A 22,954-nucleotide genomic window follows, 5' to 3' on the forward strand; every position below is an offset into this window, starting at 1 on the left:
CTCTGGTGGAAAACTTTTTTTTTATTTTTTAAATGAACTGGTGCCAGAAAGTCAAACAGATTAAATAACTTCTATTAAAAAAATCTTAATCCTTTTAGTACTTTTTAGCAGCTGTATGCTACAGAGGAAATTCTTAACTTTTTGAATTTCTTTTTTGTCCACAGTGCTCTCTGCTGACACCTCTGTCTGTGTCAGGAACTGACCAGAGCAGCATAGGTTTGTTATGGGGATTTTCTCCTGCTCTGGACAGTTCCTGATACGGGCATCAGGTGTCAATAGAGAGCACTGTGGACAACACAAAAAAGAAATTAAAAAAATAAAGATTTTCCTCTGTAGCAAACAGCTGCTAAAAAGTACTGAAAGGATTAAGATTTTTTATATAGAAGCAATTTATAAATCTGTTTAAAGGGGTACTCCGGTGAAAACCTTTTTTTTTTTTTTAAATCAACTGGTGGCAGAAAGTTAAACATATTTGTAAATTACTTCTATTAAAAAATCGTAATCCTTCCAGTACTTATTAGCTGCTGAATGCTACAGAGGAAATTCCTTTCTTTTTGGAACACTGATGACATCACGAACACAGTGCTCTCTGCTGACATCTCTGTCCATTTTAGCAACCATGCATAGCAGATGTATGCATAGCAGATGTATGCATTGCGGATGTATGCTAAGGGCAGCATGGTAGCTCAGTGGTTAGCACTGCCGCCTTGCAGTGTGGGGGACTTGGGTTCAAATCCCACTAAGGACAACAATAAATAAAGTGTTATTATTATTATTATTATTACATCAGCAGAGAGAACTGTGTTCGTGATGTCATCAGAGAGCATTCCAAAACGAAAAGAATTCCCTCTGTAGTATTCAGCAGCTAATAAGTACAGGAAGGATTAAGATTTTTTAATAGAAGTAATTTACAAATATGTTTAACTTTCTGCCACCAGTTGATTTAAAAGAAAAAAGGTTTTCACCGGAGTACCCCTTTAACTTTCTGGCACCAGTTCATTTAAAAAAAAAACAGCACTACCCTGCATTACACAGATACCCACTGACTTCAATGGGTGCTGGTTAGACATAACAGCTAGTTTCTAGGGTTCAATTTTAGAAGTACGCAATCACTTTAACCTGAAAAAAATTAACTTAAATCACTATAACCTTAAAATCAAAAATTAAATTGCCAGGATGGACGTACAAAAATGAACAGAACTAAGGGGGTAAGGGGTGTTTGTCTTAAAGGGACCCTCCAGTTGCGTTACTTTCAGGTATCAGAACATTGGTTGTCAGATGATTAGTTTTACATTTAGGACCACTTTAGAATCCTGTTGGTGCATATGATACATCTGTATTTCCTAGGTTACAATCATACCCCTGGCCATAGCATAGCATACTCACTAGTACTCATAGTTACTCACAGTTTGCATCCTTGTGCTGGAGGGAACATGCAGCCAGGTTGCAGTGTCTGACTTGTAGCTTCTTTTGAGGATAGAGAATACATTTTGCCAGCTGTCTGCTTAGAGTCAGGATAGAGCTGGTCCTCATCACTGTGTTCTACCTGGAGCTGGGTTATCAGATGCAGGAGGGAATGCCTCTGACACATGAGTGCTACTCTGATATCTACTCAGATGCTGAGTGTCTGTTCTGAGCAGCACAGCTAATATTCCACCCAGGTCTCCTCATTGGCTCCAAGTTTCCCTGGGTGGAGACATATGTGAGACTGTTTTCCTTTCATTAAGTCTTAGGTTTGAATGTAATTCAGAATATCACTGCAGTCTACTATGAAATCTATATAATATCACATTAACTCTTCACACAGAAAACCTAGTAATGCATTGGACATACCTTGGCCATTAGTACTGCTGCAAATTATTGTGGCATAGATTCTATTAGATGTTAAAATTATTCAGCAAAAATAATGAACCATGTGGACAGGATAGCTTCCTACAGTTGCCACACATTAGGTAAGCATCCTGACATACTCTGGACAGCCTGTCGTACCTCATCCGAGAGATGCTCTATAAGATCAAGGGCCATTCACAGGTACCACAGATGTGCCAAGAGAATATTCCCCACACCATTACAGTAGATACAGCACCCTAAACTGTTGACACCTAACAGAGAGGATTCATCAATTCATGCTGCTTGCACCCAATTCTGACCCTCTCATCAGCTCGGTGCAACAGACATCTAGATTCAACTGACCAACACGTTTTTTTCTACAGTTCACTTTTGTCGTAAGTATTATATTAATTAAATCCATAGGGTGCAGTATTATGTCATTTTCATTTTTGTACATAGTGGGCGTTATTATAGTTGATGAATTCTTGTGCGTAGGAGACAGTATTGTAGTAATTGCAGTCTTGTACATGAAGGCAGTATTATAGCAATAATATTTTGTAAATAGGTAATTATTATAAAATATATAGTATTGTAAATAGGAAACATTAAATTTTTTTTAACTTAGTGGGTAGTATTGATATTGCTGGTGAAGTATAGTTTGATTTGGCAGGATAATAGTTTGATATCATTTTTGGGTTTGTTTGCATGGTCTGTGCAGTCACATGGTCATCTAAAACATTTTTTTTACATTTTATTCCTTAGGGTAGGGTCACACACAGCACATGCACAGCTCTGTGACTGCCGACATCGCATCCGCAGTGTCAAATACGCTTCAAATGCGTTGTGTGTAATCCTACTGTAAAACTCTCTGTTTGTCCAGTCCACCCTGCTTAACAACATCTACATCATGAGAAAACAGAATGATGGGTTATATTTTGGACATGTACCTAGACATGTACTTAGATCAATTTTAACTGATCAAATTCGACTGCATTATAGACATCTGAAAGCAGCCTTGCAGCTCATTCACAGAGCTAATATGGATGTGCAATATTTGTTACATTTTGTTCCCATATTTTGTTTTGAGTTGTCTATTTCTGATCCATGTTTTATCTGTTTATTCTTCAACCCCTTGAGGACGCAGTGATTTTTCATTTTTGGACTTTTGCTTTTTTTTGTCCTTGCCTTCTAGAGCGGTAATGCTTTTAATTTTCCAACTACAGCCCCATATGAGGGATTGATTTTTTTTTTGCTTTTTCCTTTGGGTTGAAGTTGAATGTTGAATGTCTTACATGCTTTATTTTACGAGTATTCCCGGTCTGTTTTATTTGATTTTGATTTTACAATCTGTTTTATTTGATGCTTGTCAAATAATTGTATTTTTCTATTTTAAAACTCTTTAAAAATAAACAAATAAAGGCGAGGACAAAAAAAAAGCAAAAGTCCAAAAATGAAAAATTTTAGTCAGCTGATGTCAGGGAGCCTGGCTGCTTCAATGGGTGAAGGGATCAATCTGCAACTAATGCAACAGCTGGAGGCACCCTGATTGAAAACCACAGGTCTGCAGCTCATTTATGTTTCAATGGGTGGGGTGGCTGATGTGTGGGGAGGAGGAAAATAGAATTGTGGTATTTTTAGTCAAAAAAAGAAAAGTCAAACAGGAAATACAAGTTCACAAAAAGCTAGCCACAGTGTTATGGTAATCTCACAACATAGCCATTTAGCCCCAAGACAAGCGCAGATCCTTCCTAAGCATGTCCATTACTGTCTGCCAGGTACGTACTAAAATCACCTTATGGTGGATGTTACGCCGAGCGCTCCAGGTCCCCGCTCCTCCCCGGAGCGCTCGCAGCATCCTCTCATTCGCAGCGCCCCGGTCAGACCTGCTGACCGGGTGCGCTGCAATATCCCTCCCAGCCGGGATGCGATTCGCGATGCGGGAGGCGCCCGCTCGCGATGCGCATCCCGGCTCCCGTACCTGACCCGTTCCCCGTCTGTCTTGTCTCGGCGCGCGCGGCCCCGCTCCTTAGGGCGCGCGTGCGCCGGGTCTCTGCAATTTAAAGGGCCACTGCGCCACTGATTGGTGCAGCAGGCTTAATCAGTATGTTCACCTGTGCACTCCCTACTTATACCTCACTTCCCCTGCACTCCCTCGCCGGATCTTGTTGCCATTGTGCCAGTGAAAGCGTTTCCTTGTGTGTTCCTAGCCTGTGTTCCAGACCTCCTGCCGTTGCCCCTGACTACGATCCTTGCTGCCTGCCCTGACCTTCTGCTACGTACGACCTTGCTCTTGTCTACTCCCTTGTACCGCGCTTATCTTCAGCAGTCAGAGAGGTTGAGCCGTTGCTGGTGGATACGACCTGGTTGCTACCGCCGCTGTAAGACCATCCCGCTTTGCGGCGGGCTCTGGTGAATACCAGTAGCAACTTAGAACCGGTCCACCAACACGGTCCACGCCAATCCCTCTCTGGCACAGAGGATCCACCTCCAGCCAGCCGAATCGTGACATTGGATAACCCCTTTAACTGTTTGTGCTTTGTATTAATGTTGCAGATCTTAGTGTATTATATATTATGTTTCAGTGTGGTTTGCTCTTGGACGCAATAGGACTGAAGGTAGTAACTAGCAGAAAATAGCATCGGGAGCCTACTTTGTGACTGGGATCGTTAAATTTCGATGTCACCATTACATGGGCCAGGATTGGGTGGTTTCCCACTAGAGTTAGTAAATTGGTTGTAGCTGAAGTGTGCTGATGGTTTGCTGAACTTGAGTGGACAGTGTGAGGGAAATGAGAAGTGACAAGAGAAGGTTCTCAGCTCATGAGCCCTAGTAGCAACCATCGCTGGTACAGTGGTGTTTGCTACAAACAGCCAAAACTGGGGCTGCTGGAACTCACATGGGATTTGCAGCACTACATAAATGAAAGCACATAGGCCCAAATTTATCATTGTCTTTAGACTGTTTTTTGTGTCTAAAAAAGGGGCAAAAAAGGTGCAAGCAGGTTTTTTTGCGCCTTTTTTTGCCCCTTTTTGTTTACACATTTCTGCTGATTTTGAGTTGCAATCCACTGATTTTGAGTTGCAATCCACTGATTTTGGCAATAGACATGATATGGAAGGGATTTATCATTTATCTTTTTGTAAAAAGGAGCAAAAAAAGGCACAAAGCCACTGAAAAGTCTAAAACTACACCAGCCCAGACAAGGTGTAGCTTTTTGGTGTATGTGTAGACAGAAATTTCAGAAAATGTGGACCTGCACAAAATTTATCAAAACTCTTTTGCCTTTTAATAAATTTGGTGCTCCTACACATTATCAGCACACACAAAAAAAAAGGTGTAAAAAAATGCTTCACTTGCACTGCAATGATAAATGTGGGCCAAAGTACGCATTTTGCTCTCACTCAGCAGAGGATTTTTCATAGTTCCGTCCAGATGTCCAGGCCAGGGACATGCACAGACATTTTAAAGGGCAGAGGCTCAAGTTTAAAAAAAAAAAAAGGAGCACTTCACTGTGTTTATTATCCCTGTACTGTGACATCACTGTGCGCATTATCTTTTGCACTGTGACATCACTGTTAATTAAATCTGTACTGTGACATCACTGTATTTATTACCTCTGCACTGTAACATCACTGTTTATTATCCCTGTATGGTGACATCACTGTGTGCATTGTCCATGCACTGTGACTTCACTGTATGCATTATTCCTGTACTGTGACATCACTGTTAATTATCCCTGCACTGTGACACCACTGTGTTTATTATCCTTGTACTGTGACATCACTGTGTGTATTATACCTGTACTGGGACATCACTGGGCACATTATGCCTGTACTGTAACATCACTGTTTACTATGCCTGTACTGTGATATCACTGTATGTATAATGCCTTTACTGTGACATCACTGTGTTTATTGTCTCTGTACTGTGACATCACTGTTTATTATCCCTGTAAAGTGACATAACTGTGTGTATTAAAGGAGTAGTCCAGTCCTGAAAAACTTATCCCCTATCCTAAGAATAGGAAATAAGTTTCAGATAGCGGGGGGTCCAACGGCTGGGACCCCCCGCGATCTCTCGTACGAGGCCCGGCTCTTTGACCCGATAGCATGTGTCGACCAACGCACGAAGCAGCGGCCGAAACACCACCTCAATACCGTGCTATGGCAGAGCCGGAGATTGCTGAAGGCAGCACTCTGGCTCTGCCATAGAGTTGTATTAAGGGGGGTGTGTCAGCCGCCGCTTTGTGTGGTGGTCGACACGCCCCCTTCCTGTGAGCTGCCGGGGCCCCGTATGGTCCCTGCGATCTGACCCCCCACTATCTAAAATGTATCCCCTATCCTTAGGATAGGGGATACGTTTTTCAGGACTGGACTACCCCTTTAACCGTGTACTGTGACTTCACTGTTTATTAGCCCTGTACTGTGACATCACTGTATATTATCCCTGTACTGTGACATTATTTATTATCTGTGTACTGTAATGTTTCTGTGTGTATTTTCCCTGCACTGTGACGTCACTATGCATATTAACCCTGTACTGTGACATCTCTGTACTTTACAGGGGATAATGTGTACAGTGACAATACAGTACAGGGTTAATATGCATAGTGACATCACTGTATGGGGTTAATATATGCACCCCATACTAAGAATAGGAAATAACATTACAGGGTTAATATATGCACAGTAATATCACAGTACAGTTATAATACACAATGATATCACAGTACAGGGATAATACATAGTGATGTCACAGAATCGGGAAAATACACACAGTGATGTCCCATTACAGAGATAATATACACAGTGATTTTACAGTACAGAAATAATATACAGTGATGTCACAGTACAGAGATAATACACAATTATGTCACAGTACAGGAATAATACACATTGATGTGACAGAACAGGACAGGGATAATACACACAGTGATGTCATAGTACAGGGATAATACACAGTGATATCACAGTACAGAGATAATACACAGTGATGTCATATTACAGAGATAATGCACACAGTGATGTCACAGTATAGGGATAATATACACAGTGATGTCACAGTACAGAGGAAATACACACGGTGATGTTATACTGCAGGAATAATAAACATTGATATAACAGTACTGGGATAATATAAACAGTGATGCCACATTACACAGAAAATACACACAGTGATGTCACAGAACCGGGATAATATACACAGTGATGACACAGTCCATTGATAATACAGAGTGATGTCCCAATACAGGGATATTACACACAGTGATGTCACAGTACAGGGATAATATGCACAGTACAGGGATAATACACACAGTGATATCAGAGTGCAGGAATAATAAACACAGTGATGTCACAGTACAGGGATAATGGCTCACAGTGATGTCACAGTACGGGGATAATATACACAGTAATGTCACAGTATAGGGATAATGCTCACAGTGATGTCAGAAGAAATTAATAAAAAGTGGTGCAAAAATAAAATAAAATGGTAGCAATAAAAATAAAAGATAATAATAGATAATAAAAAAAAGAAAAAAAATGACCCCATTCATAGATAAATTAGAAAGATATAGGGTTCAGAATAGGGCAATTTTAAACATAGTTGTTTTGTTTGAAAAGTTTGAGTATTTTTAAAAGCAGAACAATAATAGAAAAGCATGTAATCATGGGTATCATTATAATCGAATTGACCCACAGAATAAAGAGGACCTGTCAGGTTAACCATAAAGTGCCCTGCACCCCCCCCCCCTCCCCAAATTAGCAAAATTGTGGTTTTCTTTTCGATTTCTCCCCAGTTATAATATTGTTGTTGCTATGCCACACATTTTATGGTAAAATGAAAGGTGTAACTACAAAGTACAATTTGTTTAGCAAAAAACAATAAGCCTTGTATGGGTCTAGAGATGGGAAAAAAAGAGTTATGGCTTTTAGCTGGTGAAGAGGAAAAATGGAAATTGGCTGTGTCCTTACAGGGTTAATCTTGGTGGGACCTTAATCTTTGTACAGCCCAAACAGCTATAGGAAAAAAATCATTTTATTGCAACTTGCCGCTTTTGCAAAAATCACAGCAAAATGCAATAAAATTTTGCCACAATTCCTATCAGTAGGGAATCAAAGGGCAGGTGCATAAAAAAGGACAGGGCTTCAAGCCTCCTTTGATGCCTTTGTGTGCAAGTCCCTAGTCCAAGCTGTATTACATAGCACACATTCACTTATTTATCCATTGTTGTCACTGTGCCATGTTTTGTGGTCGTTTGTCCACTTGTTTGTATTGGTTAGAGTGCGGTAGCCCTTCTGCGTGTCTTTCCTGCCAGTCTAGGGAAGGTGCGTGTGGCCATCAGGTTCCTCACCTCCTTGAAATCCCCAGGTGTTCCTGCTTCGGCAGGGATGCCAACCGTTTTTTTACGGCTCCCCCGTTAAAATCCGGGCTAATGCTTAGGTGGATGCCAAGAGCACTTTTAGTCCCCTAGTAGCTTTGGCGAAAAGGGACTTTGAACCTGGAACCTTGAAGGGGCCCTTTGGAGATGAGGCAAAGGGTGGGTTTGTTGGGGGGGGTGCCTCTCTCATGTCAGAGAAGAACGTGCGAAAGACCACATCCACATTAGCATTTTTTCATGCACTTGGGTGATTAAGCACTTTCCCTGGCTTTAATATATATATATATATATATATATATATATATATATATATATATATATATTTTTTTTTAATAAGCCAAAACTGAGGCTGGGCTGACACAGAGACTGAAAGAGCTTGGTCATACAAAGAGAATACTGAGCCTTGTAAACAGTTACTGAAAAGGCAGTGGCAATAGTGAGCGATGATTACATTGGCATGCAGCTGGAGGAACAGCTTGGTAAGAGTACTCCTGGTACAGGAATGGAACATGCGTGACATCAGTACCATCAGTGGCATCCAAGTGAGTAGCTTTGGTATAGCACTTGACTGCAGAGTATTTTGCCCTGAAGTCACAGGAGGCCGGAACAGCAATGTGTGGCGGGTGGTAAGCAAAGGTTTGCATTTTTAATAGTATAGTATGTACAAAATAATGGATCAGCTCACCATTCCCTCCATGCATCGATATCTCCAGCACATGTGACAAGATCAAGCATTATATACCTATTAATTCTCAGGACATCATCAATACCTATACACGCCTACCTTGGGGCATTCCCAAAGGGCATGGAATCCACATAATATAAAGCATAAATACATACGTAATTATGTATTTATGCTTTATATTCTGTGGATTTTATCGTTGGGAGCCGGAAGTGTACCTTCATTGTTACTGATTTCACTTTTAATGCATTCAGCCTGAGCTTATTGAAAAAAATTAGTTTTCCCCAGAGTACCCCTTTAAGGTCCTGACCTTTAACAGTATAGTACATATAATTAAAGGGTAATCAAACTATACTAAAACATCCCTTCTTTATGACGGTTCCCGCCTTATCCACAGATGTTTATTAGAAGCAGATAATATTCAGCATGAATGAATATGTTCCAGCTGCACACAGCTGATGACAGGGTGATTGGTTAATATTTATCTAGTATATCTCTGCTGGCCTCATGATTTTGGGAGATAATGGAGTGATATGTACAGCATCAAACATATGACTGTGCTGAGCAATAGGTGTCCAAGTGGCATTTAACCAAGACAAATAAGCTATGACACAACAAGGACACAGCTAGCCCCAAAAACAACATGATATGGAAACTGATGGCCAGAAAACACAATCAGCAGAAAGAGATTTGGTATCATTAACCAATCTGTAACACTATGACAGCTCTAAAACACAGCTGGCTCCCTTAGGGCACATATACTGCACAAAAAGGCTCGGTTTCCACTACAGCATTTCGGAGTGGAATTCCGCTGTAATATTCTGCTCGGAAATTCTGATGATGTCAATAGGATTCTGCTGCACAGTGCACACAACAGAATATCAGGTGCGGAAAGCCAAAATAATTTACTTGGTCATGGAGACAGCAATGTCCACATGGTCCGCGTGAACCCAGCTTTAATGTCTCCCAGATAGCCAGTGTGGTGTCCCGGTACAGTATTGCATACGGTACCTAGTGTAGAGGTCCCCAAGGTCAGAGTAACTATGTTCAGGTAGGGTTCCTCAGGTGGAACAGCCCCTAGTCACCTCTCCTAAAGTTTATCTTTAATAATAATAAATGTATATGTTTAATAATTATATATGTTCTATAGTAATGTATAGTACTTACCTTGTTCAGCGTCGCAGGACCTTCGGTCATGTGACCATGCTAGTAACCTCTATGGTATGTTGCAGAACCTTAGGAGGTCCTTGGGTGACGTGTTACCCACAAATCTCTGTAATGGGGATTGACATCAGTATGGACCAATTAGCATTAGTCCAGCCCCTGCCCATATAAGGGAGCTGCGTCCAATTATCGTTCTCTTGGGTTGCTGCTCTCGTGAATGCCGGACTAACAGGACGGTGTGCTACGCAACTTTCAAAGACATGTTAGGCCTCAAAACCTACGGCCTCAGCAGAACCAAAAATAGTGAGTTTTACTCTAATTCCTGCTAATGCTAGCGTGACTGCTGGACCGCAACTAACTCCCCTAAATCCAGTGGAACAGCGCAATAGACTAAAAGACTCTTAATGCTAAAGTCCCAACCATTGTCAATCTCCAAAGGAAGCTGTTGTTATGCTAAGAGACTGTTATGTTAATGAAGTGTACAGGAAATCTTCAGTAAAATTTAACTCTGTTTACAGAAGCTTTCCGGTTGTGGACAATCCATTATTATTAGCTACCTTAAACCTATTATCATCTACCTCCATATCGTTCCTGGGAAGGGCGGCGGTAGGAAAAGCTTTATTGAGTAGCCCTCACCCTGGCATCACGAATAGTAAGGGTTAACAAGCACCCTTTAATTACTGCACAGCTATACTCCCCATACCCTACACCGCCTAAGGTATCACACCAGATTTTGCACAACACACCAAAATAAACATGTCAGTGCAGCACAAAGCTGCAGCACAATGCTGCACTCAAAGCACTTACTGGCTCAAAGCCCCTCCTCCATTCTTAGCTAGGGATTGTACCTCAGATTCCTGGATGTGTGCCCCGAACCATGACACCATCATTATTATTAATATTCCAGTAAAAGAAGCCACCCCTTTCCTGACAGTTGATGACATGATGGCTGCATTAAAGGAGATAGGTTTCACGATTCGGCTAGCTGGATGTGGATCCTCTGTGTCAGCGAGGGATTGGCGTGGACTGTGTCGGTGGACCGGTTCTAAGATGCTACTGGTATTCACCAGAGCCCGCCGCAAAGCGGGATGGTCTTGCTGCGGCGGTAGCAACCAGGTCGTATCCACCGGCAACGGCTCAACCTCGCTGACTGCTGAGAAGGAGTGGGACAGAAGGACTAGGCAGAGGCAAGGTCAGACGTGGCAGAAGGTCGGGGCAGGCGGCAAGGTTCGTAGTCAAATGGAATAGCAGAAGATCTGGAACACAGGCTTGGGACAACACTAAACGCTTTCACTGGCACAAGGCAACAAGATCCGGCAAGGAAGTGCAGGGGAAGTGAGGTAATATAGCCAGGGAGCAGGTGGAAGCTAATTAGGCTGATTGGGCCAGGCACCAATCATTGGTGCACTGGCCCTTTAAATCTTAGAGAGCTGGCGCGCGCGCACCCTAAGGAACGGAGCCGCACGTGCCAGGACATGACAGCCGGGGGCTGGGACAGGTGAGTGACTTGGGATGCGATTCGCGAGCGGGCGCGTCCCGCTATGCGAATCGCATCCCCGCCGACAGTGTCAGTGCAGCGCTCCCGGTCAGCGGGTCTGACCAGGGCGCTGCAGAGAGAGAAACGCCCCGAGCGCTCCGGAGAGGAGCAGGGACCCGGAGCGCTCGGCGTAACAGTACCCCCCCCCCTTAGGTCTCCCCCTTTTTTTGTCCGGCAATTGCTTCACGTGGGACGAGGACACTGGGAGTGATTGTAGGGTTACCTCATCAAATGCAGGCAGTTCAGCAGGAGTGGGAATGGGGAGGGAGGGCAGAGGGTGAAGCTTGGCACGGGGCAGAGTGTTACCAGGACAGGGGCTATGAGGAGGCAAAGCATAGTCCTGATAGGCTTTGGGGAGACCAGGTGTATGAGGAGGCACCGAGGCTTGCCTGACGGGACTGGGAGGAGACGTGAGGCATTTCTTGCGGCAAGCAGGGCCCCAATTCTTCATCTCCCCGGTGGTCCAGTCAAGGGTGGGAGAATGATGCTGGAGCCATGGCAGACCGAGGAGGACTTCAGAGGTACAGTTGGGAAGGACGAACAATTCAATCTTTTCGTGATGGGGTCCAATGCACATTAAGAGGGGTTCTGTGCGGTAACGCACGGTGCAGTCCAATTTAACTTCGTTGACCGAGGAAATGTAGAGCGGCTTGACGAGACGAGTCACCGGGATGCAGTACTTATTCACCAAAGAGTCCAGAATAAAATTTCCAGAGGCACCAGAGTCCAAGCAGGCCACGGCTGAGAGGGAGGAGTTGGCAGAAGGAGAAATCTGCACGGGCACCGTGAGACGTGGAGAAGCAGACTTCGTACCGAGAGATGCCACACCCACGTGAGCTGGGTGCGTGCGTGCGTTTCCCAGACGTGGAGGACGAATAGGGCAATCCACCAAGAAATGTTCGGTACTAGCGCAGTACAGACAAAGATTTTTTTCCCTACGGCGAGTCCTCTCTTCCTGGGTCAGGCGAGACCGATCCACTTGCATAGCCTCCTCGGCGGGAGGCACAGGCGTAGATTGCAAAGGATACTGTAGGAGAGGTGCCCAGAGATCAAGGTCTTTTTCCTGGCGGAGCTCCTGGTGTCTCTCAGAAAAACGCATGTCAATGCGGGTGGCCAAATGGATAAGTTCTTGCAGGTTGGCAGGAATCTCTCGTGCGGCCAGCACATCCTTGATGTTACTGGATAGGCCTTTTTTAAAGGTCGCGCAGAGAGACTCGTTATTCCAAGATAATTCGGAAGCGAGAGTACGAAATTGGATGGCGTATTCGCCTACTGAAGAATTACCCTGGACCAGGTTCAGCAGGGCAGTCTCGGCAGAAGAAGCTCGGGCTGGTTCCTCGAAGACACTACGGACTTCAGCGAAGAAGGACTGGACTGTGGCTGTGGCAGGATCATTGCGGTCCCAGAGCGGTGTGGCCCAAGACAAGGCCTTTCCAGAAAGAAGACTCACTACGAACGCCACCTTAGACCGTTCTGTGGGAAATTGGTCCGACAACATCTCCATATGTAGGGAACATTGAGACAGAAAGCCACGACAGAGTCTAGAGTCCCCATCAAATTTGTCCGGCAGGGACAAGCGGAGGCTAGGAGCGGCCACTCGCTACGGGGGAGGTGCAGGAGCTGGCGGAGGAGATGGTTGCTGCTGTAGCAGTGGCAGAAGTTGCTGTAACGTGGCGGTCAACTGCGACAGCTGCTGTCCTTGTTGGGCAATTTGCTGCGATTGCTGAGCGACCACCGTGGATAGGCACCTCAGCGGGATCCATGGCCGGATCTACTGTCACGATTCGGCTAGCTGGATGTGGATCCTCTGTGTCAGCGAGGGATTGGCGTGGACCGTGTCGGTGGACCGGTTCTAAGATGCTACTGGTATTCACCAGAGCCCGCCGCAAAGCGGGTCGTATCCACCGCAACCAGGTCGTATCCACCGGCAACGGCTCAACCTCGCTGACTGCTGAGAAGGCGTGGGACAGATGGACTAGGCAGAGGCAAGGTCAGACATGGCAGAAGGTCGGGGCAGGCGGCAAGGTTCGTAGTCAAATGGAATAGCAGAAGCTCTGGAACACAGGCTTTGCACAACACTAAATGCTTTCACTGGCACAAGGCAACAAGATCCGGCAAGGAAGTGCAGGGGAAGTGAGGTAATATAGCCAGGGAGCAGGTGGAAGCTAATTAGGCTGATTGGGCCAGGCACCAATCATTGGTGCACTGGACCTTTAAATCTTAGAGAGCTGGCGCGCGCACGCCCTAAGGAACGGAGCCGCGCGTGCCAGGACATGACAGCCGGGGGCTGGGACAGGTGAGTGATTTGGGATGCGATTCGCGAGCGGGCGCGTCCCGCTATGGAAATCGCATCCCCGCCGACAGTGTCAGTGCAGCGCTCCCGGTCAGCGGGTCTGACCAGGGCGCTGCAGAGAGAGAAACGCCGCGAGCGCTCCGGGGAGGAGCAGGGACCCGGAGCGCTCGGCGTAACAATAGGGGATAAGTTTTAGATTGCAGGGGTCCGACTGCTGCGACCCCCTGTGATCTCCTGTACAGCGTCCCGACTCTCCCCTGGAATGGGGTGTGGCAACCCCCACATGAAGAGATGGTTGACATGCATAAATCCATCTATCTCTATGGAAGAGCTGTTCGCCTATCTTTGGCTCTCCCATACAGCCGTATCTTCGTGCAGGGGTTGACAAGCTCCATTCCTAGGAAGAGGTTGGGCCCCATAAGGAGATCACAGGGGTCCCGGCGATCTATCTTAAACTTATCCCCTATCCGCAGGAGATAAGTTATAAGACATGATACATACTTATCCTTTAAAATCACAACATAGTGAATGGCGGTTCAATGGGTAAATGAGAAGCAAAATTACTCAATTACTGTAGCACTCTGATGACTGGGAACTTCATACACCTAAGACTGAAGTGTGCTGGTCCCTAATTCAGAACTGGACACTCAAATAAAGAGGGAGTTAAGAACACAATTGGGTGTCACCAATCTAATTCGTATAGAAAATTGGGGGTTACGTTAAAAATATATTTTAAAAATAGAGTACTGCTATTCATATCCATTCAAACCAAACATCAAGAACAAAATACAAGAGGACAATGAAACATATAAATCACATACCCAAATCAGATGAAGCAAAAATGTCACACTTTATTGAATAAAAAGCATAACATCAAAAGACACTAAATTGATTAAAATCACTTAAAAAGCTCACATAGAGCTGAACACAACATCATGAGAGGGCTCACAATCCTAAAGGGATACATGGCAAGAACCCAAAGTAACACCCAAGATCAAAGAGCTGTCCAAAAATTCATGCATATATACACATCAAATCTGTAACTATATATGCAATATAAATAAAGCGCAAAAGTAATATATATATATATATATATACACAATTAATGAGTGCAGTATAGCAAAGTCAGTCTAACAGCCATGTAAGATTCCCTCCTGTCTGGGATCACTATCCTCAGAATATGCCTTTGTGTTGGCCAATGTAATAAAATGTGCCCATTTAATAACTCATCCCTATTATGACTTGTGGGTGCAGCACATGTTTATTATAGAATATTGAGATATAAAGCGGAGGGTAACATTATTAATCAGTATATACTGTAGTAGTTTACAGACAGGACCTCATCTGGACCTGCCTTGTACCTGTCATTACTCTGCACTAAGCACAGCTACATGGTGCCCCCTGCTAACACCAACCACCACACTCCTAATAGCCTGTCCCAGAAGCACTTGATGCTTGTCTGTACCTTTATCTCTTTTATATAGGATTAACTCTATTCAATCCTGTTTAATAACACTATAGGGCTTGTACCTCTGCTCAGTTTTTCATCAGAATAAGGTAAGCGGCCGCCCTGATTTGGGCTCAGTCTATCTAGAGTCCCCATAATGGCCAGATAGCCTGTCTTTCTAGTACATATGCCATTTTCTTGAACTCTTCAACTGAGAATCAAGGGAGACGAACAGCCATATAATAAAAAAAATTCTCAGTTTATCTCTTTACTGCGTGCACAATTATGTGTGACCGTACCATTAAGATTAATTTTATAATTGAACAACTACAGGGGTCTCCATCAAGCCAAAATGTTAATAAACTGAATGAAAAAGGAAAATTTTCCCATCTTACTTGTTTATTTTCATCTGTTAACCCCTTCTAACTATAGGACGTATGCAAACGTCCTATCTTCCAACAGGTTAGCGAAATATGACATATGCATACGTCCCATTGATTTCCTGCTCTGCGCTGCAGGAGATCAGTAGCAGGACCCAGCTGTCAATCACACCCAGACAGCAAATGGCCTCCAGTCTGCCAAGTACGGCAACCTGTGAGGTCCAGACATATGTATGTCTGGTGCCACTAGATGGCTCTGTAGCTGAGAGGTTCACAAGTAGTGTAACAATGTAGTATAATGTCAATTATGTTTGTCCCATATGTAAATATCTCTTTGGTTTTCTTGTTCAGTCTCCATTTTGTTTGTCCAGTAAAAGACATAAACCAATGCTGTCGCATCGTATAAATTATCAACAATAATTAAGTACAAGACATAACACCACAATCCAGCATAACCTTTATCTGTCAATTACCAACAACTCATTTTATCTACCTACAAAGGAAATCGCAACATAAATTTCAATATATGATCCTTTATTATACCAAAATGACATAGTTAGTATGGTTGAAAAAAGACATACGTCCATCAAGTCCAACCAGGGAATTGAAGTGAAGGGTGTAAGGGGATAAGGGGAAGGGATGTAGTTTTATAATTCTGCATAAGCATTAATGTTATTTTGTTCCAGGAATGTATCGAACCCTGTTTTAAAGCTGTTAATTGTTCCTGCTGTGACCAGTTCCTGAGGTAGACCGTTCCATAAATTCACAGTCCTCACGGTAAAGAAGGCGTGTCTCCCCTTTAGACTAAACCTTTTCCTCTCCAGATGGAGGGGGTGCCCCTCGTCCTTTGGGGGGGTTTAACCTGGAACAGTTTTTCTCCATATTTTTTGTATGGGCCATTTATATACATATATACGTTTATCATATCCCCCCTTAAACGTCTCTTCTCAAGACTAAACAATTGTAACTCCTTTAATCGCTCCTCATAGCTAAGATGTTCCATGCCTGTCAGGATCCGGATACTGTGAGGATGCTGGTGGTGGATCCTCTATGTCAGTGGGGTAATGACGTGGGCCGTACCAGGGGAACGGAGTCTAAGGGGTTATTGGTTTTCACCAGAGCCCGCCGCAAAGCGGGATGGACTTGCTGCGGCAGGTAGCCCCAGGTCGTTCCACCCGATAGCGACTCAACCCCAACTGACGGCTGAGATAGGCGCGGTACAAGGGATTAGGCAAGAGCAAGGTCGGACGTAGCAGAAGGTCAGGGCAGGCAGCAAGGATCGTAGTCAGGGGCAATGGCAGAGGGTCTGGAACACTGGCTTGGGACATACAAGGAACGCTTTCACTGGCACAAGGGCAACAAGATCCGGCAATGCTGGGAAGGGGAAGTGAGTTTAAATAGAGAGGGCACAGGTGTGATCACTAATTGGGCCAGGCGCCAATCAGAGGCACACTGGCCCTTTAAATCGCAGAGAGCCTGCGCGTGCGCACCCTAGGGAGCGGTGCCATGCGCGCCGGGACTGAGCCGTCGGAGGACTGGACGCGTAAGGAGACTGGGATGCGAGCCGGCGCGTCCCGCTACGCGGGTCGTATCCCCGCCGGTGACATTAATGCAGCGCTCCCGGTCAGCGGGTTTGACCGGGGCGCTGCGAGAAGGCGAACTCCGCGGGTGCTCCGGGGAGGAGTGGGGACCCGGAGCGCTCGGCGTAACAGTACCCCCCCCCTTGGGTCTCCCTCTCTTTGTTATCCTCGGGTTCCCAAGACCTCTCTTCAGGTCCACAATTCTCCCAATCTACGAGAATTTTTTTTTTTTTTTACCTCTGACTGTTTTGAATGCGAGAATTTCCTTAACAGCGAAGACATCGGAGGAGCCAGAGACAGGAGCTGGAGCGACAACCTTGGGAGAGAAGCGGTTAAGGACAAGAGGTTTGAGAAGAGAAACATGAAAAGAGTTAGGAATACGGAGAGAAGGGGAAGAAGAAGTTTGTAGGAGACAGGATTGATTAGACTCTTGATTTTAAAAGGTCCAAGATAACGTGGGGACACGGAAGCGGATATACTTGGCAGAGAGCCACAATTTATCCCCAGGAGCGAAGACAGGAGGAGTTCTTCTTTTTTCATCGGCATGTCTCTTCATGCGAGACGAGGCCAGTAGGAGGGACTTTTGAGTTTCCTTCCAGATGATGGAGAAGTCCCGGGTAACTTCATCAACAGCAGGCAATCCAGAAGAAGTGGGAATGGGGAGGGGGGGCAGAGGGTGACGGCCGTACACCACAAAGAACGGGGATTTGGCGGAGGATTCAGCGTTCTTGAAATTGTACGAGAATTCAGCCCAGGGTAGAAGATCGACCCAATCGTCTTGGCGGGAGGAAACAAAATGTCGCACATAGTCACCAAGGATCTGGTTAACTCTCTCTACTTGCCCATTGGATTGGGGATGATAGGAGGACGAGAAATTTAATTTGATTTTTAATTGATTACAGAGAGCTCTCCAAAATTTTGATACAAATTGAACGCCTCTATCCGAGACGATATGCGTGGGAAGCCCGTGAAGGCGAAAAATGTGCACAAAAAATTGTTTCGCCAACTGTGGTGCTGAAGGTAGACCTGGGAGGGAAATAAAATGTGCCATCTTGGAGAAACGATCAACGACCACCCAGATGACTGTGTTGCCATGGGATAAAGGCAAATCCGTAATAAAATCCATGGCAATTTGAGACCATGGTAGCTCAGGAACAGGTAAAGGAAGGAGGAGTCCAGCAGGCTTCTGGCGAGGAGTCTTGTCCTGGGCACAAACTGTACAGGCCTGAATGAATTCCGCGACATCAGCCTCCAGGGTAGGCCACCAATGTAAACGAGAAATGAGTTGGATGGACTTTTTGACACCAGCATGGCGAGCGAGGTGCGAGGAGTGACCCCACTTGAGGATCTTGAGGCGCTGGCGTGGAGGGACGAAGGTCTTCCCAGGAGGAATTTGTCTGATAGAAGCTGGAGCAGAGGAGATCAGGCGCTCAGGAGGTATAATGTGTTGCAGAGGGGCTTCAGATTCGGTAGAATCAGAGGAACGTGAAAGGGCGTCAGCCCTGACGTTTTTGTCAGCAGGACGAAAATGAATCTCGAAGTTAAAGCGGGCAAAAAACAACGACCACCTAGCCTGGCGTGGGTTCAGACGTTGGGCAGACTGGAGATACGAGAGATTCTTGTGATCAGTATAGATGACAATTGGATGTTTGGAACCTTCCAGTAGGTGCCTCCATTCTTCGAGAGCTAGTTTAATGGCCAGAAGTTCACGATCACCAATAGAGTAATTTTTCTCCGCCGGAGAGAAGGTTTTAGAAAAGAAACCACAAGTAATATTATGTCCGGTAGAGTTTTTTTTGGAGGAGTACGGCTCCGGCTCCGACCGAGGAGGCGTCCACTTCCAGCAAGAAGGGTTTTGATGGATCAGGTCTGGAAAGTACTGGTGCAGAAGCGAAGGCAGTTTTGAGGCGATTGAAGGCCTCATCCGCTTGGGTAGGCCAGGACTTAGGGTTGGCATTCTTCCTGGTTAGAGCCACAACTGGAGCCACTATGGTGGAAAAATTAGGAATAAACTGTCGGTAGTAATTGGCAAATCCTAAGAGGCTTTGGATAGCCCGGAGTCCAGAAGGGCGTGGCAAATCTAAAACGGCTGACAGTTTGTCTGGGTCCATTTGAAGTCCCTGGCCAGAGACTAGGTAACCTAGGAAGGGAAGAGATTGGCATTCAAAGAGATATTTCTCCATCTTGGCATATAGCTGATTTTCACAGAGTCTCTGTAGCACTAGGCGGACATGGCGACGGTGTTCTTCAAGGCTAGAGGAAAAAATCAGGATGTCATCCAGGTAAACCACAACACAGGTATATAACAAATCTCGAAATATTTCATTAACGAAATCCTGGAAGACAGCAGGGGCATTGCAGAGCCCAAAGGGCATAACGAGATATTCAAAATGGCCGTCTCTGGTATTAAATGCGGTTTTCCACTCCTCCCCTTCTCTGATGCGAATGAGATTATATGCGCCTCTTAAGTCCAATTTAGTGAAGATGTTAGCGCCACGAAGGCGGTCAAAGAGTTCCGAGATAAGAGGCAGGGGATAGCGGTTTTTGATAGTAATTTTATTTAAACCGCAATAGTCAATACACGGCCGTAAGGTACCATCTTTTTTAGAAACAAAGAAGAACCCCGCTCCGGCAGGGGATGAGGACTTGCGAATGAATCCCCTCTTTAAATTTTCCTGGATGTAATCCGACATGGCTTGAGTCTCAGGAGCGGATAGGGGATAGATCCTGCCCTGGGGTGGAGTAGTACCAGGGAGGAGGTCAATTGGGCAGTCATAAGGCCTATGAGGTGGCAAAGTCTCTGCTTGTTTTTTGCAAAAAACATCGGCATAGTCCTGGTAGGCCTTGGGAAGACCTGGTATAGGAGGAGCCACAGGAGTTTGACTGACGGAGGCGGGAGCAGACGTGAGGCATTTTTTGAGGCAAGAAGAACCCCAGCTCTTGATCTCCCCAGTGGTCCAGTAAAGGGTAGGAGAATGACGTTGGAGCCAAGGCAAGCCGAGGAGAATTTCAGAAGTGCAGTTGGGTAGGACCAGAAATTAAATTTTTTCGTGATGAAGTCCAATGCACATTAACAGGGGTTCTGTGCGGTAACGCACAGTGCAGTCCAATTTTTCTCCATTAACTGAAGAGATGTAGAGTGGTCTGACGAGACTGGTCACTGGAATGTTGAACCTATTAACGAAAGAGGCCAAAATAAAATTTCCTGCAGAGCCTGAATCCAAGAAGGCCACAGCTGAGAAGGAGGAGTTAACAGAAGAAGAAATCCGCACAGGCACAGTAAGACGTGGAGAAGCAGAGTTCACACCTAGAGCTCTCTCACCTTTGTGCGAAATCGGGGTGCGTCTTTCCTGACGCGGAGAACGGATAGGACAATCCTTCAGGAAGTGTTCGGTACTAGCACAGTACAGGCATAGATTCTCATTGTGGCGGCGAGTCCTCTCTTGTAGGGTCAGGCGAGACCGGTCTACTTGCATAGCCTCCACGGCAGAAGGCACAGGAACAGATTGCAGTGGACTTGAGAAGAGAGGAGCCGGGGAGAGAAATCGCCTGATGCGAACAAAGTCCATATCCTGACGGAGCTCCTGGCGTCTTTCAGAAAAACGCATGTCAATGCGGGTGGCCAAATGGATAAGTTCATGCAGGTTGGCAGGAATTTCTTGTGCGGCCAGCACATCCTTGATGTTACTGGATAGGCCTTTTTTGAACGTCGCGCAGAGGGCCTCATTGTTCCAAGATAATTCAGAGGCGAGGGTCCGAAATTGGATGGCGTTTTCGCCCACAGAAGAATTTCCCTGGACAAGGTTCAACAAGGCAGTCTCGGCAGAAGAGGCTCGGGCTGGTTCCTCGAAGACACTACGAACCTCAGCGAAGAAGGACTGGACAGTGGCAGGATCATTGCAGTCCCAGAGTGGTGTGTGGCCCATGACAAGGCCTTCCCAGACAGGAGACTAACCATGAAAGCCACTTTAGACCGTTCTGTGGGAAATTGGTCCGACATCATCTCCAAATGTAGAGAACATTGTGACAGGAAACCACAGCATAGTCTAGAGTCTCCATCAAATTTGTCCGGCAGGGACAAGCAGAGACTGGAAGCGGCCACTCGCTGCGGAGGAGGTGCAGGAGCTGGCGGAGGAGATGGTTGCTGAAGTTGTGGCAAAAGTTGTTGCAGCATGACTGTCAGTTGGGACAGCTGATGTCCTTGTTGCGCTATCTGTTGAGATTGCTGGGCGACCACCGTGGTAAGGTCAGTGACAACTGGCAGCGGGACCTCAGCGGAATCCATGGCCGGATCTACTGTCAGGATCCGGGTACTGTGAGGATACTGGTGGTGGATCCTCTGTGTCAGTGGGGTGATGACGTGGGCCGTACCAGGGGAACGGAGTCTAAGGGGTTACTGGTTTTCACCAGAGCCCGCCGCAAAGCGGGATGGACTTGCTGCGGCAGGTAACCCCCAGGTCGTTCCACCTGATAGCGACTAAACCCCAACTGACGGCTGAGATAGGCGCGGTACAAGGGATTAGGCAAGAGCAAGGTCGGACGTAGCAGAAGGTCAGGGCAGGCAACAAGGATCCTAGTCAGGGGCAAAGGCAGAGGGTCTGGAACACTGGCTTGGGACAAACACAGGAACGCTTTCACTGGCACAAGGGCAACAAGATCCGGCGATGCTGGGAAGGGGAAGTGAGGTTTTATACTGAGGCCACAGGTGAGAGCACTGATTGAGCCATGCACCAATCAGTGGCGCACTGGCCCTTTAAATCGGAGAGAGCCGGCGCGCGCGCGCGCCCTAGGGAGCGGGGCCGCGCGTGCCTGAGCCGACGGGGAACAGGAGAGGTGAGGTGACTGGGACGCGCCGGGCCTGAGCCGACGGGGAACAGGAGAGGTGAGGTGACTGGGACGCTACGCGGGTCGCGTCCCCACCGGTCACATAGATGCAGCGCTCCCGGTCAGCGGGTCTGACCGGGGCGCTGCGAGAAGGTGAAAGCCGCGAGCACTCCGGGGAGGAGCGGGGACCCGGAGTGCTCGGCGTAACATCAGTCACCCATCGTTTTCTCGGACGCAGCCTCTACAGTGAGTTTCGCAGGAATATGGGGCATTCATTGGTTTTCCAGTCCTTGGCCACCAGAAATCTTGCAGTTGGAAGGTTTCAGACAAAACTCTGCATTATTTGAATTGTACCCCATAGTGGCTGCAGCTCAGTTGTGGGGTCAAGCCTGGCAGAAATCTACAGTACTATTTGTTTCTGATAACATGGCTACCGTAGAAATTCTTTTAAAAGGTAGATCTAGGTGCCCGATAATCATGTCACTAGCGAGATGCTTAGTGTGGATATCACTACGATATTCCTTTAATTTCACATGTGCCCATATCAGTGGAATTCAAAATATTGCTTCCGACGCATTATCTAGACAAAACTTTTCACGTTTCTTTCAGATCATCCCAGAGGCCGATATCACGGGAGCTCAGCTTCCCCCATACCATTCTCTGATCCTGAACTAAATGAACACTTCCATGTGGCACAACATCTGATCACTAACTCATTATCGATTTAATACCCGGAGAATTTATGATGTAGCTTGGAATTCATTCAAAAAATTTCAAGCTAATCATCCTGAAGGGAAGAGGCATTCAATTTCTTTCATACTGGCATATATAGGGTTTT

General features: G+C 45.9%; 1 protein-coding gene across 1 annotated transcript in view; it reads right to left on the bottom strand.

The window, feature by feature from the left end:
* Positions 1-1,609, bottom strand: part of CA5A (carbonic anhydrase 5A) — a 125,612-nt gene extending 124,003 nt beyond the window's left edge. Inside the window, exon 1 of the mRNA XM_056525554.1 lies at positions 1,407-1,609. Within this exon, the coding sequence (XP_056381529.1) occupies positions 1,407-1,533 (127 nt within the window). The 5' untranslated portion in view covers positions 1,534-1,609. The remainder of the gene's footprint in view (positions 1-1,406) is intronic.
* Between the last annotated feature and the right edge of the window lie 21,345 nt (positions 1,610-22,954).

Source organism: Hyla sarda, chromosome 6 (assembly GCF_029499605.1).
Source record: "Hyla sarda isolate aHylSar1 chromosome 6, aHylSar1.hap1, whole genome shotgun sequence".
In the NCBI taxonomy this organism is placed as follows: domain Eukaryota; kingdom Metazoa; phylum Chordata; class Amphibia; order Anura; family Hylidae; genus Hyla; species Hyla sarda.